Source organism: Mandrillus leucophaeus, unplaced genomic scaffold (assembly GCF_000951045.1).
Source record: "Mandrillus leucophaeus isolate KB7577 unplaced genomic scaffold, Mleu.le_1.0 Scaffold1257, whole genome shotgun sequence".
In the NCBI taxonomy this organism is placed as follows: Eukaryota; Metazoa; Chordata; class Mammalia; order Primates; family Cercopithecidae; genus Mandrillus; species Mandrillus leucophaeus.
Window position 1 is genome coordinate 67647 of NW_012100954.1, and position 21445 is coordinate 89091.

The 21445-nt window shown below is 33.6% G+C and overlaps 1 protein-coding gene across 6 annotated transcripts in view; it reads right to left on the reverse strand.

Moving 5' to 3' along the window:
* Positions 1-7849: 7849 nt before the first annotated feature.
* Positions 7850-21445, reverse strand: part of NELL2 (NEL-like 2 (chicken)) — a 422942-nt gene continuing 409346 nt past the window's right edge. For 5 of the 6 annotated variants that reach the window (XM_011971997.1, XM_011971995.1, XM_011971996.1 and 2 more), the window contains 2 exons: positions 20154-20378; positions 7850-8560 (listed from right to left, as the gene is read on the reverse strand). In XM_011971997.1, the coding sequence (XP_011827387.1) occupies positions 8510-8560; positions 20154-20378 (276 nt within the window). In that variant the 3' untranslated portion in view covers positions 7850-8509. Of the gene's footprint in view, positions 8561-18017; positions 18020-20153; positions 20379-21445 lie in introns of all 6 variants that reach the window. The other variant, XM_011971994.1, reaches the window with a different exon arrangement.

Below are 21445 nucleotides of genomic sequence, written 5' to 3' on the forward strand. Positions count from 1 at the left end.
TTCTCTAAGGCTTGGAGCAGAGCTGCTTGAGTAGTCTTACATTAATGACAAAGTGATGGTTATCAGACAGTAAGAGTAATAGGATGGAGAGTAACTACAAAAAATAGTGATAAAAATGCATAAAGTAATACATAAACAAACATTTCATGTTTGATAAAGTCAAATTTAGTAAAGTCTTTAGCAGTTAAAGAAAAAAAACTGATCATTTTCTGGAATTGTTAACAGGTGTCACATACATAATAATAAAAATGAACGTTCAGAAAACATGTCAAATTTGTCAATGTAATAATTCTACTTTATTGTTAATCATCACTTGGTGCACTATTTCACTAGTGTCCTGGCCTAGGTACAGTGAGAATTTAACCAAAGTGATACAATTCCATTTCTATTGGCTTTACTTTGCAGTCAAAATGATTCAAATTATTTAAATAAAATCAAGCTGTTTTATTCACAGCAAGCCAAAGTTATCTTCCTTTGCAATATCTTTTAGAGATGATGAAATGATGTATGAAGACCTGTGCTGAGAAATGTATTTACTACAGAGGAAAAAACCAAATTACCAGAAAAATTCAATTTGAAGTAGAAAATACATGCTGTTGGATTCTTCATGGAATAGTAACAATACCAATGAATAGAATGTGATTTTTCACAATGTTGAATATACTCTTAGAACGATAATTTTGTAAACACACTTGGGAGAATATAATTTGAATACAAATGTACTCTTATTTAGCATTTTACAGTTTTTATGAATTTCAAATATATCAGAAGAGATCACTTGGTGAATTGGGAGCAAAATATATTTTTCTTCTCTGTAAGACAGAGAAGTCCAGTAAAAGAGTCCCAATTTATAGCCTTGATTCTAAACCAAGTATGTCTTTGGCTGAAGAGATTTCTCCTGGAACATGGTGTGTGGTTCTGGGCATGACACATACAGAGGCACATAAACAACTCCAGAACATCTAGAAGGGAACAACTGAAATAGTTTGGGAGAAATCTAGCATTGAAGAAGAGTGTGCCGGAAGGATATTTGAAAAGGAGTTTGTCAGTACGGCCCAATGACTAAAATCAGGACCAACATTATGTAAATTAAGTTGAAATGTAAGGAAAACAGATTTTAGTTGTATCGTGTTCAGAAGAATTCAAATACAGAATTTAAGAAAAGGAATGAATGGTTTCTGGAGGTGGTGACAGTCTTCATTTCTGGAATGTCCATAAGCAGCTATTTGGAGAGACAGTATTCTGAATTTTGAAAAAATATAGGAGGTTATAAAAGAAATCATCAATGATACATATTAAAATTAATTATAATAAAAATGAAAATAAACTCTAAACATAATATAATTGAAAAAGTTGCAGAAATGTGTTAAAGGATTTCTAACAATTATAAGGGATATCAAATTCTCACATAAAAAAATCAAAACACCAAATATATGAACATAAGACATAAATAGATAATTCATACATGGGGAATAAACAACTATAAATGTTTACCTTCACAGTTATTTAAAGAAATTCAAATTAAAACAGAACTATACCATTTTATACAAATAAAAGAAACAAAATGGAGGACAAAAACTAAATTGGTAATATTCAACGGTGGCAAAAAGGTGTTTTAAAATGAATTCCATACATTGCTGGTGGCATGGTACATTGGTATAGCCTCTGCACAAGCGTTAAAACACATCATATAGACCGTTCATAACTTGCTTCATTAAATCTATTATTGACCATATTGTCTAAAGAAACAGCTCACATGATATAAATTACAGTGGCATCTATAGTAGTAAAAAAGTTAGAAGGAAATAAACTATATTTACAACAAACTGGTGAAATATGTACCAGCCATTATTACTAACATCTAATAATTTTATTGAAACAATTGTTTCCCCAAAATTTTATGCAAAGGTGGAGATAAAATGATACATACCATGACTGCAACGATGTAAAATGTGTAGACATGTGAGGAAAGAGAAGAAAAATAAAAACAGTAGCAAAGGTGGTGAAATTATGGTGGTGATTTTTTTCCCTTTACAGTTTGTCTTTAAAGGAGTAGTACTGTATTTAAATAAATAATTAGGAAAGAAAATTTTTTAGACAATCCTGTGTATACTTTTTAAAGTCTTGCTTTGATAAATCTTGTGATATTTTTACATGCTTGTGAAAAACTAACTGACTTAGTTAGGAAAATATAGGCATATATATTTAGGGTAAAGTTGTATATATATATTTTATTAAATATATGTATTTATAAAATGGAAATATAAAAACATATAAAATATAAATATGTTTAATCAATTTGTAAACTCATTTTTGAATGTTAGAAATAGCATTATTTTGAAATAACTGGAATACACATTAGCAACACAGTTATGCATCTGTGTACCTGGCACCCCTCTTCCACCTCTTAGGATAACTACTATCCTAATTTGATGTCTATTATTCCCACGCAATTTAAAATACTTACACATGCATAAATATATGTCTACACCACATATAGGTTGTTTTTCATATTTTAAAATTTTGTAGATTATCAAAATTATAACATTTAAAAAATGCATTCCTTGTTATGCATGTATATTCTGCACTGTAATTTTTCTAAACGTTGTTTGTGAGACTCATTCATGTTGGTATGTGTAGTTTTATTTTCATTTGAATATTCTGAAGTATAAACATATTCCATTTTGTTTATCAATGACTGTATTGATTAATATTTGAGTGGTTTCCAGTATTTTGTTATTACAAATAAAGCTGTTATAAACATCTTCTTGTCCATGTGTATGAGAATTCTTCTACATCACTGCTGTTGAATAGAACATTTTACAATTATAGAAATATCCATTGTGCTGCCCAACAATAGTAGTAACTAGTCACAGAGTAGCTACTGAGCCCTTGAAATGTGGCTCATACAAATGGAGAACTGAATGTAATTTAATTTTAACACATTTTAATTTAATAGGCACGAATGGCCAGTGGCTGCTGCATTGAACAGTGCAGCTCTAGATCATGTACCTAAGAGTATGCTGGGTTATGAGGGGTGCACATCTCAACTTTACGCATTGCAAAGTTACCCTCCAAACTGATTTGGAGGTGTGTGTATAGTGTACAAGCATAGTACTCCTGTTGTTTCATATACTCACCAATATCAGGTGTTATATTACTTTTTAATTTTGTCATTTCTCCCGATTGTGTCATTGTGGTTTTAACATACATTTACCTGATTACTAGTGAGCCTAAGCAAATTTTATATGCTTATTAGTCATTCTGGGATTTCCTTTATTGTAGCATACCTAGGTATTGCTTCTGATTATTTTTCTGTTGGATGCATTGTACTTTTCTTCTTTTTAGCACATATATATACACACACACACGCATATATATATACACACACACATACACATGAGTGTATATATGTGTATATGTATACATGCATATATATATATATGCTTTTTGAGTTTAGTTAAAAAATTCTAAAGCCAAAAAGAATTCTCTTAATTTTTTACATAAATTTATTGTATTTTTCACATTTTGGTTTTTCACCTATGTGGAATTTATTTTTATGAAATAATGATCAACGTCTATGTTTTTGTTTTCCCATAATCAATTTTCACAGCCTCGCTCAGTGTAACTTCTATCTTCTATCAAGTATCTATATGTATATAGGATGGTTTCTGAGGTTTTGATGAAAATGTTCATGTTATCCAGATTGTTTATTCCTGAAGCAATGACTCTTAATTCCTATAGCTTTATACCTTCTTGATATGTGATAGGATAAGTATTCCCTGTCTCCAAATATAATCTTTTCTCAAAGTATTCCTGGCTATTCTTGGACATTTGTTTTTCTAAAATAGTTTAGAATTACCTTAAAATAACATTTTAAAAAATTAGAACTACTGGGGAAAATTGACATTTTTGTGACATTTCTGCCCATTTCATTAAATTGAATATTCTTTCATGTTAAATCCTTTTGGTTCTCATTATTACCATCCTAGTCCAAACCATTATTCTCTTGTCTGAAATTCTGTGGTATGAATGTGCCTCCTGAGTACATGTTCACCAACACCCTTCGTTTCTCCCCTAACTCCACCTCTGTTTATTCTCCACATAGTAACAAGACAGATCATTTTACCTGTCATATTATAGCACAGCTATGCTCAAAGCTCACTAATGCCTCCTATGTCACTAACAATAAAGACACAAATCCCTAACCATGGCCTTGGAGGACCTGATTTGGTCATTCCTCTGACGGTATCTTCTACATGTTTCAGCATTCTCATTCCACTCAAGACATGTAAGTGTGCTTCCACTTCAGACCTGTGCACGCAGCTCCCTCTGCTTGTAGCTCCTTCTCTCCAGGGATGAAAATGGCTTGTGCTCTGACCTCATCCAAGTATTTGCCCCAATACTATTTTATTATAGAGAAGACTTCCTGCCCAACCGACCTAAACGATCACCCCTCTCCACAACAGCATCCCAAGCCAGCTTAACTTTTCTTCATGGCTCTTATCACCACCTGATATGGTATCTATTTATTTGTTAATTTTCTTTCCCTTCCATTAGGACATGTACTTCATGAGTCAGCAATAAATGAATGCTTACGTTCTGCACATACTTTGTTCATTATTATTCCCTTCTTTTTCTATGGCTGTGGTTTTGTGAAAGAAAGAGAAAAAGGTCTTAAAAATAAACTTAAACTCACTATCATTTCTGCTTTTACATAGCACTATATTTTTATTTCAGGCTGCTTTTCTAAAACACCTAACATTGGAGATAAATAAGAGGTCATGTTTTAAATGCAATATATTGGTGGTGGCAGTAACACAGTGTGCCATCCATCATTTGGAATAAATAAAAATTTCAGAATCTGTCATGCAAACAATCTCTATGAACAATTATTTAATACCAATACAAAGACAAAAGATGTAGGGGAGTTGTCCCAGCCTGGCAAGTAGAGAGAATACAAGACACTGCAACTCAGATTATCCTGTTCCAAAGTTCTTCAATAGTTCTATTCCTTGTCTATTTATGTCACCACCAATCCAGAGCTACTGTAGCCCAAGGAATTCCTGACTTTCTACCTGCAGGTCTGTTAAGTAAGGACAATTATTCTGCAAAGAGGTGACAAGTCCTTTACAGAAAATGTTGAATTCTAGGGTAGAAAATTGTGCAGTAACGAAATGTCCGTAAGACCACAAGGAGCCAACCCCACTGCAACAGTGACTGCAGACGGGGACTGTCCAGGTACCACGGTGAACAAAGCGGGTACAGAGCACAGCATCCACTTATTGTCTTCAGGGATGCTTTTGGCATGACTCTCTCAGAGATAAATTTACTGTTGAGCTACAACACTCTACATTTGAAAAAACAGAAAGTAAAAAGTCTTTCTTTAAGAACAGTTGGTATTGTCAATCCTTAAGCTATTTATATCAATAAGACTTGGACCATGCAGGTATCTGTGGGATGTGCCGACCTTCAGAGGAAGTCCTAACTAGTCAGCATTGTGGAGCTTTGATAGATGAGGTCACGCTTAGTGAACTGAAGCTCATCTTTTATTCAGTAGATGTAACCTCAGTTTTATTCAACTGAACAAGTTCTGCTACTCCAACACTCAAGAGTATTGACTGCTGTTTCAGAGCTTTGATATACCGTTCATTTTATAAAGGCAATTTACAGGGTGTTTCAACTTTGGCTATAGATAACCAAGTTATGGGGAGGATGAAAGGGTTCCATGATATTGCAGTATAATTGAACAAATGCATGATTCTTTTTACCATTATATAAGGCAAACTAAAAAAGCAATACGGCAGTCTTTTAAAAAAGGAGATAAACTATATAGGTTACTAAACCAAAGAATCATAGCTAAATATATTTTTTTTAATTTTTGCAGAAAAGAGGAAATAAAGAAAATGGAGTAAAGACTATTTTCACCAAGGCCTGCCCTTAAAGGAGCTAAGCACCTCAAATTAAATTCGTGCTTCTTAGTTCTCACTTTCCCTTAATATTGGCATAACTCAGCCACGGCATTCTGCCAATTATCTTCAGAGTGAGAAACAGGGCATTAACCTTCTCTTTTTCAAGGGACAAAGTTCTTAAGAAACAATTGATTACTGCTTGCCCAGGGTCTGCACATAAAACAGGAATTCTCCTGGGGAATCTACTATTTCTGGAATAAACCTTGAAGAAAAAAAATTCAGTCTGAATATATGTATTGCTTTACCAGTCGCTGAATTATCATAGTCTTATTTTTTCCTTTTTTTCTTCTTAACTATGAGTTTTCTTTCACTCAGTGGCCTATATAAACCAAGGATGTGCAAGCCACCAATATACCCAGAGTCCTACAAAGATTTCCAAAAGATTTGTAATATAAAATTCCAGCCTTGCTTCTTCTTCCAGAAGGACATAAAATATCTAAATGACGAATATGTATCTATATGGGTGTACACACACACACACACACACACTTTCCTGCACACATAATTTCTTACTCTCCTCATAAAAATGAGTAAAATATACCTTTTCAGGAGGATCCAATATGAAATCACAAAGCTATATAAGGAAAAAAAACCCTGAAAAAACTTCAAATTAACAGGTATCTTCTTGGAAGCTAAATTGCTATTTACCATTGTAATACAGCTGATAAAAAAATAAACCTTATGCTCTGTTGAATTAAATTAAATATAAAAAGGCTACAGAAAAATCATTTATGATAAATTCAGGGAATGTAGATACTTGATTTTACACATTCAATAAATATTACCATGCCAAAGTATGAAGACATTTTTGAATTATCTTTCAACTCAGCTCTTGCTTGGTTGTTTCTATAGCAATAGTGAGTGAACAGTTAAAAGCCACTTTATCATTTCTGTAGCTTGCGGTGGTCACCTTGTGTTCATTTTAATTTAAAAAAAAATACCTCTATGCTTCTAAAATTAATTTGACAGTACTTGTATTTCCTTTTCACCCTAGTGTAAAACACAACAGGGCAATATTGGATTAGCTTCGTTTATTGAGTTTCAGGACATTTGCTTTTATCCCCTCTGAGATTCTGGTGCATCAAAAAATTTAATATGTAATTAATATCATAATCTCTTTTAACTTTGAGATTAAAAAAATTTTATATCAAAACGTGAAGGACCAATTCTTGAAGACATTCCCAACCTCACATACTCCTCTCCTTATGTGTATCAGTTAGGATCCTGGCAGGAAACAGATGGCACACTCAAGCTGGTTAATTAAAGAGTATAACAAAGGGACCATTTATAAAGATATGACTAGAAATAGAGAAAATAAGATTGAACAGTTACCTCCCAAGGACAGAATAGCCAGAGCTGTTAATATCCCTAAGCCAGAGGATGCAAACAGTAGAAGTTATCAGAACCTGGAGCGGGCAGTGAGACAGAGAGGAGTACCTTTCAAGAGATATAGCCTTCAGTAAGGTGACACACCAAATCATGGCAGTGACCAGGCAGGAAGGGAGCCAGCAGAATAAATATCCAAACTTTACCTCTTCCTAATATGCCAGCAGTGTTTCCTGCTGCAGTATAATCGAAACCAGACAAGAATCAAGAGGACAAAGGAACCCACTATTAGGGTCTGTATAGATCAGCCACCCCAGGATGCAGAGCAGAGTGGAAAGGCTGAAACGGAGGAGCTAGAGAGGAAGAACTAAGTTATCCATCACATCCCTTACTTAGGCATATTATTTCAGTTTGGAAATTTAGAAATAGCAACTTTCAATTTGGAAATAGCATAACAGGAGTTTATCATCAGCAGAACTAGAATGCAATTTTTATAGTGAATCATCTGTAGAAAAGAGGAACATATTAAACAAGATATTCAGACTCACATGTGTTATAAGGTAAGAGAAATATTTATTTAATTTTGCACAAGAACGAGCTTATACTGAACAAATTCAACCAAATAATATTAAGTGCAGTAAAACAAGGAAATAGGGATGACTTTTCCTGTTAGAAAATATTAAGTAACCATGCCTGTGCATTATTTTTATCATTACAATAACTTGTTTCAGATTTCTTTTCAGGGTGTGTACTGTACATAACATGTTATAGCTTCTTTGCTTTACTTCTGAAAATATAATTCATTCACTGCCTGACATTTTATTTCTTGCAGTGAGGAACCTAACTGATTCGTGAAGATTCTGATCTAGAGGAAAATTTTCTGCACCAGTGAAGCTAGAGACTTTCACAGATCCAATGGGCTCAGGCTTTCTATCCAGGGTTCAGGATGTCACGGTGTATATTCCACGCCCATTCTTCTACATGGTGATGTCAGACACAGTGGAGGCAGACTTGAGGTCTAATTATGCCCCAGTAATTTTCCTTTTGTGATTTTGTCAAGCTCCACAAATTTCATAATTGAAAGTTCACTCAGCTATTAACAAAGCTGCATTTAGCTGCCCACAAATCACCCAATTTAAGTTTTAACTTTTTTTGGTCTTTTTAATGAAAGAACATTCTTTTAACAGAAATCTCCCATGAGACAGTTAACTTCACAGTTCCTGAAGGCACTGTGGATCCACTGAGCAACAGATGTGGCCATTCTAGATTTAAAAAAAGTAGAAAGAAAAACAGAGTATGAATTTTTAAGCCATTAGTAAATGATCACATTTATTGATTGGTACATACAAATAAAACTGTATAGTTTATTTCTGCATTCCTAAAAATTCAATAGCCCAATCACTTTTCATAACTCTACTATTGCCAACTCAATTATTATGCCCATTGCATTTGTGGGAAGTCATAAACTGACTTTATTTACCCATTGGCATCCTCTGTATCACATTTGTTCTTTTATTTATTTGCAAAATACGTACTGAGTCTATGTAAGCACTACATATATTAATAAATAAAGCAGACATGGTCACTACTCTCACAGAGCAGGGTTTGCAGTTTATAAGGGAGAAACTAGTAATTACCAAGCCAACATACAATCAAAAATTGTGAAAAGTGCTAAAAAGGTGCTGTGAACTAAATATTTGTATCCTCTTACAATCCACATGTTGAAATCCTACCCCCCAGTGTGATGGTATTAGGAGGTAAAGCCTTTGAGAGGTAATTAGTGAATGAGGGTAGAGCGCTGATGAATGGGATCAGTGCCCTTATAAAAAAATGAGAACACATGCGTCCTCTCTCTCTATCTACCATGTGATACAATGAGAAATGGCCATCTGCAAACAGGAAGTGCGTCCTTGCCAGATACCAGATCTGCCAGGGTCTAGATCTTGGAATGTGATAAATGAATTTCTCAGCCTCCAGAATTGTGAGGAATGAACTGCTGTTGTTTAAGCCACCCAGTCTACAGTATTCTGTTACAGCAGCCTGAACTGACTAAGACAAAAGGAAATAAATTAGGTGATGGTGTGAGATTAATAAAAGACTAGCTACTTAGTCAGTGGCCAGGATAGACTATTCTGTGAGGTGATATTTAAACCGAGACCTGGTGACTGCATGAAAAGGTGGCCAAATGTGCAGGAACCAGCATAAGGAGAGGCTTTGAAATGAGGAGAGTTTTGTGTAGTTAAGAAACTAAAAAAAAGCTTTGGGTAAGAATTTTCAGTTGAGGAAGAAAACTGTGATGATGAAATAGGATAAATAAGCAGGGAAGGGCCAGATATGCATAATTAGTTTTCGATATAAGGTGTCACAACAATATAGTGTTGTACAAAGAAGAAAAATCTTCTATCCTATTCTATTGATTCCCTGCACTCTTACTTTTCTCAACCAGCTAACTCATACGATAATGTTAATATCGTTTTTAAAACCGTGATGGTGATAATATCCTTCTACTCCTTAAGTGTGTAATCTGTGGCAGACACTTTGTCAGGCATTTAAAATACATTATCTAATTTCAACCTCATAGCATTCCCAGTGGGATTCCTATTAATAGTCACATGTTTTAGATTCAGAAACTAAAGATCAGAAAGCTTAAATATCATGTACAAAATCACACAGCTAGTACATGGTAGAGCTAGGATTAAAACTCAGGCTAGCCTGACTCTAAAATACATCCTCCATTATATAGTTTCTCTCAGAAAATTGGCTTTTGATGATTGAAATGCATAATACTTTAACATGATAAAAATCGAAAGTGTCTTTGTTTCTATAAGAGGAAACCTGAAAAGATTTTGATACTCCAGCCTTTGCTAAAGTACACCAAATGAGGGAAAAGCCAGTATATATCCAAGAAGAATATTATCAATTTAACTTATTCTCATCTTTTCTAAGTTATTATTAAGCTGAGTTCATATTCTGACAGTGACAGACTCAACCATTTCTTAGACCTCTAGTGGCATTTTAAAGTTTTGTCATCATATCTCCAGCCCCTAACATATTCCTAGAGACAGAACTGTTCGAATGAGACTTGTAGAACTCAGCTGTGCCCCAGAATCTCCAAGATGCCCCAGGCTGGAACCACCTTTGCCTCTCCCATCTGCCAAAGGCCACTTCGAGGTGCTGGCTCAGAGGCACAGGTTTTCTGACCATAACCAGGTCACATGATCTTTCCTAATTCATTGGCCCAATAAAGTGATGGGTGTACCAGTTCTTGGGAATTTCAGCTCCTCAAATTATATGGCTTTGGAGCAGAAACATAATTAGGGAATTTCTGGAGCCTTCCATCATTGAGTATGTGCAATTAGCATTAGAACCCTCGGGGGAAGAAACCATTAGTATTGCACCCGTAAGTATGTCTTAGGAAGGGACTCTTTGTTTTCTAAAATCTTCCAGGAGTGTGTTGCTTATTCCATAAGGATATGTTCTGCTACAACAGGATTCTTCAAACCATATCAATGGCAGCTCCTTAATTAGGGAAGCATGGACAACTAATAAAACACCCTACTTGGGTTCCAGTTTTACTGATAGCATAGTTTCTTATATAAGACTAACCCTCCTACAGATTAACAACTACAAAGTCTGAACAAAATACAAAAATAACAATTGAAAGTAATGGAGAGTATCAGGCAGACACTACAACAGTTTCAATCTTTGAAAGAAGGAAAAGGTACTGTGCAAGTGTTGTTTCCACTTGGTATTCCCCCTTAGGGCACTCCCTAATCTGTGCAGCTTGAGATAACTATAAGGAAAGCAGTAAGCCACAATCTCACTGAGGTGTCAGAGGACAGCTTGGGGGTTGTCAGAGTGGCTGGAAATTGAGGGAGAAATATCTATAAAAGAAGATGTGAATCAGTAAACAAACTCCTCTCAAATCCTTGGCTGATCTTTGAGTTGCAGAAGAGATTCTAAAGAGAAAATCAAGAGAGTCACAGTTTGAAGGTTGAAAGATATGAGAAGAGTTTTCAGATGCTGCTCACTGAAGCAGTGCGTCAAATCTGTGTCCTTCAAAGATATAAAGGATTGATAAGCAGTTTAAGCTTTCCTTAGACTTCTATCTCTCACCACCTACAAAACATCAACTAAAAATGGATTAAAGAGTTACATGTAGTATTAATACCTGCAACTATAAAACTACTAGAAGAAAGCATAAGACAAATGCTTCAGGACACAGGTCTAGGAAAATATTTTATGGGTGAGACCACAAAAGCACAGGCAACAAAAACAAAAATAGATAAATGAGACTATATCAAACTAAAAAGCTTCTGCATAGTAAAGAAAACAATCAACGGAATAAAGAGACAACTTGCAGAATGGAAGAAAATATTTGCAAACTATTCATCTGACAAGGGACTCATATCCAGAATGTACAAGGAACTCAAATAACCGCAAAATACTGCAAGTAATCCAATTAAAAATGGGCAAAGGATTTGAATAGAAATTGCTGAAAAGAAGTCATACAAATGACCAACACATATATTAAAAAGGTTCAACATCACTAATCATCAGGGAAATGCAGGTCAAAACCACAATGAGCTATCATCTCCCTCCAGTTAGAACAGCTTTTATTAAAAAGGAACAAATTACAAATGCTGGTGAAGATGCAGAGAAACAGGAACCCTTATGCACTGTTGGTGGGACTGTAAATTAGTATGGCCATTATAAAAAACAGTATGAAAGTTTCTCAAAAAACTAAAATAGACCTAACACGTGATCCAGCAATCTCACTACTGGGTTTTTACCGAAAGGAAAAAAAAATCAGTTTATTGAAGATATATCTGAACCCCCATGCATCATTATTCACAATCACCAAGATATGTAATCAACCTAAATGTCTATCAACAGATGAATGAACAAAGAAAATGTGGCATATATCCACAATGGAATACCATCCAGACATAAGAAGAATGAAATCTTGTCATTTTCAACAACATGGATGAGCCTTGGAGGACATTATGTGAAATAAGCCAGGTGCAGAAAGATACATACTACGTGTTCTCTCTCATATGTTAGAGCTAAAAAAATTCATCTTATAGAAGAAGAATTATGGTTATCAGAAGCTAGGAGGAGTATAGGGGAGAGGAGGTTAGGAAGATGTTGGTTAAAGGATACAAAATTACACAGCTGGATAGCAGGAATAAGTTCTAGTGTTCTATAACACTGTAGGATAAATATAATTAATAATAATTCATTGTATATGTTCAAAAATCTAGAAGAAAGGATTGTTGAATGTTCCCAACACGAAGTAATACATTCTTGAGGTAAAAAATACCCTAATTGCCCTGATCATTACACACTGTACATATGTATCAAAATATCACTCTGTACCCCATAAATATGTGCAACCACTATATATCAACAAAACATACAAGGAAAAAACCAAACAAACAATTCAAACTTTCAATTGAAGGCTCAAAAGCGCCATGATTAGGAGTAAAACAATACCTACAGATTAAGAGATTCATGCTAAAACTAAAGGTAAATTTGAAACAGACCTTCCTAACTGGTGTAAAGCCAACCTTTAATAAGTGCCAGGTTATTGGCCAATAATTTACAACCTGCTAGAACAGAAACAGTTTTCACAAGAAGCCAATGGAACCTATGGTCTATAAAACATATCATCCATCATATCCAATATATTATAAAAATTAATAGACATGTGAAGAAAAATAGGAAAATGTGGCTCCTAATGAAAAGAAAAAGTAGTGAATGGAAGATGACTCAAAGATGATCCACATGTTGTAATTAGCAGACTGGAAAGTATCTATCATAAATTTGCTCAAAAATGTAAAAAGATATGGTCATAGTGAATGAACAAATAGTAAAGCTTGGCAGAGAAATTAAACTATTAAAAATTAAGTGGAAATTCTGGAACTGAAAAATGTAATATCTGAAAGGAAAAGATTCACTAGACGAACCTAATAGCAGATTAGAGATGGCAGAAGAAAAAGTCAGTAAATTTGAAGACAAAGCAGTAGAAATTATCCAGTCCATAAAACAAAGACAAAAATATTGAAATAAAAATAGAGCTTTAGTGACTTTTAGGATAATTAAACCATCTAAACAAATGTTTAACTGGAGTCTCAGAAAACTATGAGAGAAAAAGATGTGGCAGACAAAATATGTGAAAAAACAGTGGCTCAACTTTTCTCAAGTTTGGTGAAATGACATCAACTTAGATATTCAAAAAGCCCAGCAAACACCAAAGAAAATAAAGACTGAAAAAAGAGATCAGACCTAAGTGCATCATAGTCAAACTACTAAAAACAAAGATAGAGAATCATGAAAGGAAAAAGTGGGGGAAAAAAGAAATACTGCATACAAGGGAATAAAAAAACAAATGATCACTGTATCAGAAACAATGGAAACTAGAAAATAATAGAATATCACCTTTAAAGTTCTGGAAACAAATCTGTCAATCCTGAATTCTATATACAGTGAAAATACTCTTGAAATATAAAGACATTTTCAGATAAATTAAAAGTTGAAAGAACTTGTTACTAGCACACCTGCAATAAGGAAAATGCTAAGGAGTGTTACTCAAGCTGAAGTGAATGTAACCAGATGGAGACTCCAATATGTAAGAAGAAATGAAGAGTACCAGAAATGGTAAATATGGTAGTCTTCCCTTATCTGCAGTTTATCTTTCCACAGTTTCAGTTACCTATGGTCAACTGTAGCCCAAACAAATGAGTAAAATGTATGATAAAACATTCTGAGAGAGAGAAAGAGAGAGAGAGAGAGAGGGAGAGAGAGAGAGATCACATTCACATAATTTTTATTATAGTATAATTATTATATTTTATTATTAGTTATTGTTGTCAATCTCTTACTGTACCTAATGTAAATTATATTTTACTGTACATACGTATAGAAAAAAACATAGTATATATAGGGTTTAATAAGGTTCAGTACTATTGTGGTTTCAGGCATCCACTTGGAGTCTTGGAACACATATCCCTTGTGGAAAAAGGAGCAATTACTACATGTGAATAAATATAAAATATACCATTTTTCCTTTCTTAATTTCTTTAAGAGACATAAGACTTACTAAAGCAAAAATAATAACATGGAACTGTAGGATTAATAGTGAACAGAGTTGTAAAATATATTACTGTTTTAGCACAAAAGCTGTGCAGATAAAATTATAATGTTGCAAAGTTCTTATATTTTATATGAGTAGTATAATACTATATCTAATTATAATATAATAACTTAATGATATATAGTATAATCCCTAGGACAACAAATAAAATAATAATATGAAAGTTATAGTTTAAAATCCAACAGAACAATTTAAATAAAATAAAAATGTTATTAAAGAAAAAGAAGGCAGGAATGGATAAATAGGTGTATAAAATATAGATGGGACAAATAGAAAACAAATGACAAAATAGTAGTCCTAAATCCATCAGTGTCACAAATTACATTAAACGTAAATAAACAAAACACTTTAATAACAGATTTTCACACTGGGTGAAAAATAAGAACAATACATTATCTATTAAAAATACACTTTAAATATAAAACTGTTGATAGATTAGAAGTAGATGAACAAAACAATATACTGTGTGGCTAAATAAATATCAGACAAAATTAATTTCAAGTCAAGAAGCCTTGCTAGAGATAAGGAGGGACATTACGTAGCAATAAAATGGTCAATTCACAGAAGACATAAATTAGTACAAACTGTGTAATTCAATTTATATGACATTTTATAAAGGCAAAATGAATTTATTATAAAGAAATAAAATTAAAGTTGCCTACTGAAAGTAGGTGTTACTGAAAGGGGATCCAAAGGTGCTCTCTAGAGTGTTGGATATATTCTGCTGGATATATTCTGTATTTTGATTTATCAAACTCATCAAACTATATACTTAACTGTGAATTTCACTATAATAAATATTACCTTGATAACAATGAAAATAAAACTGACTCACTGAAACTCAGTCTGACTACTAGGAATAATAAGCACCTACTATCAAAACTCATAAAATAATTATTTTTATATAGTGACACAGTAAAATAAGTTTCCTTAAGACCTTGCTATTTTTGGCTATATTTATTGTTAAAGAAGTCCTTGCCACTCTTCATGCTAACCTTTGAGAATCAAGGTTAGAAGACAGTCAACTTTTAATTTTCAGCTACACTTATTTTTTTTAATCCTATTACTGTCAGTATTTCAGTATGTTTTAAAGGAGTCCATTTCCTTTATTTTCAAACTTTTTGTAGTTAAAGTGAATATGTAATTATACATAATATTTTTATCTTAATTTTTATTATAAGCATTGTGATCACTTCAACAGCTGAATAATAACATACAATCTTCTAATACATAATTAGAATATATTATATAAGTATAACATATCATACAATTGCATTGTACACAAAGTTGCTATAATTTATTTAACTGTTCTATTGTTGGATATTTTAGTTTCTTCCTTAATTCTGTATTACAATGTTGAGATGTATATTGGCATGTATATAGCTTGTTTTATACTTTATTTCTTTAGGTTAGATTCTCAGACCTGGGATTAAAGAGAACAATATATTTGTGTGTGTGTATGGGGGGTGGGGATAGTGTGTTGCATTGTGTATTTTTTAATGATATTAACAGTGCACAAAAATAATAATTCCAGTATATCTCTGTCAGCATTAGAAATTATTATGAGAAACTTTTTACTATAGTATATGAAAATAATTATTTATAATTTTTGTTTACAATTAAGGTTCAATTATTTAAAGGCTCAATGATTTCCTCTTTTATTTTAGTAGGTGTACTTCTTTAGTGAGTTGTTTATCCTTTGCAGATTTATTTATGGGGGAAATAATTGCTTTTTAAAAAAGCTTTAGGGGCAAGGTCTTACTTTGTCACCCAAGCTAGAGTGCAGTGGCATGATCATGGCTGACTGCAGCCTTGAACGCCTGAGCTCAAGTGGGCCTTCTGAGCAGTTGGGATTATAGGTATGAGCCACTGCACCCAGCAGGAAGTACTTTTCTTATTAATGTTTATGTTTTTAATCTAACACATAAACCAAATCTGCTGAAGCTATTTTTTCAGTCTGTAGTTGTGACTTTGTTTTTTTTTTTGCTAATTTTATGTATCTATAGAAGTACTAATCTTTTCTTTCAGTTATATTTTATCATTGATAAATTTTAAAAAGTATCTCCTTCTAGAATTTTGATAAATATTTAACTATATTTTCTTTATTTTAATTTAATACTTAACACTTTTTCCATGTGGAATTTGTTTTGATATGTAACATAATTTTTATAACTGCGTGTTATTTCCCTCAAATTGTTATTTAGTCATTCCATTATTTGTGAAATATTTTTTTTCCTCCATTGATTTGCAAAGTCCTGATCATATATCAAAAGCTTTATCATAATATTGCCCATTTATAGGTATCTTTTCCATAGATCTAGTTATCTATTCTAATGTTAGAACAGAGGTCCACTGGCACAACTTCAAGTTTGTAGCTTTTGATAGATGAAGGCAACATTTAGGAAGTGAGGATCTTGATCGCTTTACAAAACTCCAATTTCTTCCATACCTCAATAACTGTAGCATTGTATCTAGAGTCTCCCTAGGAGTTAAAGTAGCTCCCTGGTTTCTGATTTTCAGTTTCCTGCTCAGTGATTGTCTATTAAAGGAAAGGACTCCCTAACCCCTTCTTCCTCCTTATTTCTCAATTGGATACCTCCCTCTTTGTTGTTTGAAGCTCAAAGTGTTCTAACCAAAGTGTGCTTCTCTAGAAGATTTCGAAAAGGAGAACTTCTGAATTCATTTTTGACTCAAGAGTTTAACTTTTGAGTGGAGAAAGCTTTTTTCCTTTAACCTAAGAAAATTAAATTTGAAGACACCTTTAAAAAGAGAAAAGAAAACTTATCCTTTTCTACCCAACTAGCTCCTAATTCTTAGATCTCATTTACTGAGGAGTTACTCCTCAGCCAACATTTATTGAGTGCTTACTATGTGTTGAGCACTGTATGAAATTTTTGCGTGGATCATGTCACTTAATTCTTAGAGTAACCTTCTCAAGTAGGCAGTATTACAATTCCCAAGTAGGCACTATTATTTTTCCCATTTTTAAGGACAGCAAACTGAGCTACAGACAGATTAATGAATGTCCCCTGAGGTCACATAGTTAGTGAGGTTGACCAGGCTTTGAATCCAGGCAGCCTGATTCCAGAGACTACATTCTTGACCACTAGACCAGGCCTGTCCAAGAAAACATTTTGTGATAACAGAAATGTTTTCTGTGTGTGTGATACAGTTTGGATATTTGTCCCCATGCAAATCTCATGTTGAATTGTAATCCCTAATCCTGGAGGTGGGGCCTGGTGGGAGGTGTTTGGAACATAAGGGCAGATTTCTCTTGAATGGCTTAGCATTATCCCCTAGGTGCTGTTCTCACCATAGTGAGTTCTCACGATATCTGGTCATTTTAAAATGTGTGGCACCTACCCACCAACTTTCTCTCTCTCTCTCGTTCCCACTCCTGCCATGTGAAGTGCCCACTGCTGCTTCGCCTTCCACATGAGTAGAAGCTTCCTGAGGCCTCCCCAGAAGCAGACCCTGGTACTGTTTCCCATACAGTCTGCAGAACTGTAAGCCAATTAAACCCCTTTTCTTTGTAAATTACCCAGTCTCAAGTATTTCTTTACATCTAAGCAAGAACGGCCTAACACAGTGTGCTCTCTAATATGACAGCCAGTAGCCATATGTGGCTATTGTGCAATTGAAATGTGGCTAGTGTAACTAAGAAATTAAATTTTTCATATTATTTAATTTTAATTAAAATTTAAATAGCCACATGTGGCTACTGACTAGCATATTGAACAACAGAGTACCAGATAATAAGCTGATAGAGAATAACTCCCAGGGCTGACTCTGTCTGGTTTTGCTTATCATTATATACCTGGTACCAGCACAATGCCCCACACAGTGTGTATTTATCAATTAAAAACAAATAACTCAGAGGGGAGCAGAATGGAGATGTAATAAATAAAATAGTGCTTTCAAAGCACTAAATTGTGAAGAATGCTTACCTCTAAGGCAATATCTGAAGCCTGTTTTGCATAAACTTTATTTTCAAAATAACACAAAATAAATGTAATAAAATTAGTATTTGAGATAAATTTGACAAAACTGAGCATATTTTATGACTCATATCTCATATAAGAGATAAAGAAAATAGTATCTAATACTAACTTCTGCAAATCAGTACTTATCTGACAGGAAGAAATGACTTTAATATCAAAATACACTTTCTGGAATATATTCCTATCAAGAGCTGAGAGATTATAGTAGTTGTTTATAAGGCAGTGAATGACAAGCTCATTCAAATTCTTTACCCCAGAAAACAGTCTGCATTGTTTTCCTGCTTATAACTATATGCAATTTTCTTACTGTGAATAACTTCTGTGCTATATTTCATTTTTGTTCATCACTCAATATATATTTTTGTCACTATTGCTCAGAAGAATAATCTCACAGAAAGATTAAGGGTGTAAGAGGACTCAACTCTATTTGGTAATTAAAAGTCAGAAAGTATTTCCCTGTTAGTCATTAGTGCTAAGTTTTGAGATATGCACTATTGAATATACACATATTAAATATATATTAAAGGAACATTGCATATACATTCTTAGTAACTTTTAGTAATAGTAACTTTTAAATTTGCTAATGCATTTCATAAAAACAGCAGTAAATGTTCACTCAAAAAGCTTTGCTTGATTGACAAATTGCTTTGATTGAAAGAACTAGAAATTTGAGCTTGAAATAGATAAAAATGGCATCTCAAAGCTTAAAGCTTTTTATATTTCTTTGTCCTGTTACTTCAACCTACTCTGGTAAGAATTTGTAATAAGTGAATCTGAATTAAATTGCTCCGTAGGATAAAAATTACAAAATGGAAATGCTCACTTAAAAAAATCAGAGCAGTTACAGATATCTGGCTATGTTATGCTGAGAAAAATCTGACACGTCTGCTATTTGGTTGTTACTGTTAAGCCTTCAGGTTATTTATTTAGTTTCAGTGTTAATTACAAAATTATGACTATAAAGCATAATGCCCACAAGATTAAATTTATATAGAAATAATAATCAAATTAGAATGCTTCCAACATTGTCACTAATCTACAAACTCTATATACTCTGCCTACATTCATTGTATTTGTGCTCTCATTGAAGCAAAAGGCACAGAGCTCTATTTTCCAATGAGAATAAGGAGAAAGAGCTTTCTAATGGTTTTTCTCCAACTGTATGAATAAAATATGGTAAAAAACAGATCTTAAATTTTTCAACTCAATGTAACTGATCATAACGAACCAAGAAATACGCCCATCTTTGCCACATTGATTTCCACCTTGGAAAATGTAATAAATCTACTTCGCTTATGTATCTTACAGACCTTGTAAAAGAATCAGCTAAAAATCAATAAAACAATATTGTCTCCTATCATGAAAGAAGAAACATGAGGTTTGTTGTTTCAGCTTTTTAAAAAGATGTGTACAGTTAGATACTTAGGACAATTTAAGTAGCTTGTTTCTATTCTGGTGATATAAATAACGGATCATTCTGGTTTCAGTCCATGCACCGTCCTTGAATATACATCAGAGGGATGCCCATGACAGCCTTGGAACTAATAGAGCTGAGTGGCATTCCTCCCATCTATGTTTGAAAAATAAACAGAAAAAAAAAAAAAAAAACCTTCCCATTGTCAGGTCAAGCACATTATTATCTATGAGCCCTGGGTGCAGCTGGCAAAGTGCTCACTATTTAAATGTAATGGGGTTTACCTTGCACTGGCAGAGAGTACACTCAGTGCCATGTTTGATCCAAGAGGACCCGGTGAAGCGAACCACATTCATCTCGTCCAGGCAAGTCTTGGTGATGTCATTGCGGATGGTGTCGGCCTGGCAAGGGTCTGTGACACAGCGCGGGCAGCACTCATTCTCTGGGAGAATACTGAATTCACATTCCACATCTGGGCAAGGCAGGGGCCAACAATCAACTTCCCCTTGCTATAAGGAAAACAGATGTGCAAGGGCAGAGGGAGAGGGAGGAGGAAATGGAGGGAGGCCAGGAAAAAGCAGATGAGCACAGGGTTTACTGAATACTCAATTTATTTGACTGATATTTAAACTTAGATCTACAAAGCTCATGAATCTTTCAGGGAATATATTAATACAAAAGCCCTATCAGAATGATGAGTTTTGTATTGTAGCTTGATTTTGAAACAATCTTCAGGATTTAAATAACACCAATAAAACAAAAGCAAAAATCACTTATTTTAAAACAATAAAATGTGCATGCCCCTATCTTTCCCATGACAAAGGAGAGAGGTTTTTATTTAACGTATTTGCCCCTGTGATACCTTTTTCATTCTTTCGCTATTTTTTCTAAGCTGTTATTCATTCCTTTATGCATAAAGAATGTTTTGTTCATTTAAAAGAAAATAAACTAAAATATGAAGGGAATATGATGGTTTTTCTTTGTTCATTTATATATTTTTCAGTGTAGAGACTTTGAAAAAAAAAAAACAACCCTAGGAATTGATTTCATTCCTTTTTAATTCCACACAGGAAAATAGTGTGAATTGGATCTTTTTAAAAATGTAGTTCCCACCTGTTTCCTATTTTCTTCATAATTCAGAATCTCATGGTTTGGGAGATGAAAGCAGCCTTCAGGCACAGAAACTGACCTTGGTCTTTCCATTGATTTTTGGGTTGAAAGTATAAAAAGGAAGGAACAAAAAAGCTTTGCCTTAAAAATAACCTCACACAAATAGAAAGAAACTGGCCATAACTTTAAAAGTAGCATCTTCTGTGAAAGTTTCCGCTATAAAGACACATAGACCAATTTTCCTTTTCATTTATACCACTAGAAAGAAACAAGAAATTCATTCAACTGAAAAAAGGCTTTAACAAATCATTACTTTCTTCTTACTTATTGTTTCTAGTAAACGTTTTATAAATATATAGAGAAATTCAATTCTAATATATATTTATTGCATATCCATATTACGTGCAAAACAAGGTGCCCACTAGAAGCATTGAAAATAACAATCTTTAGAAGGAAATAAACGGTT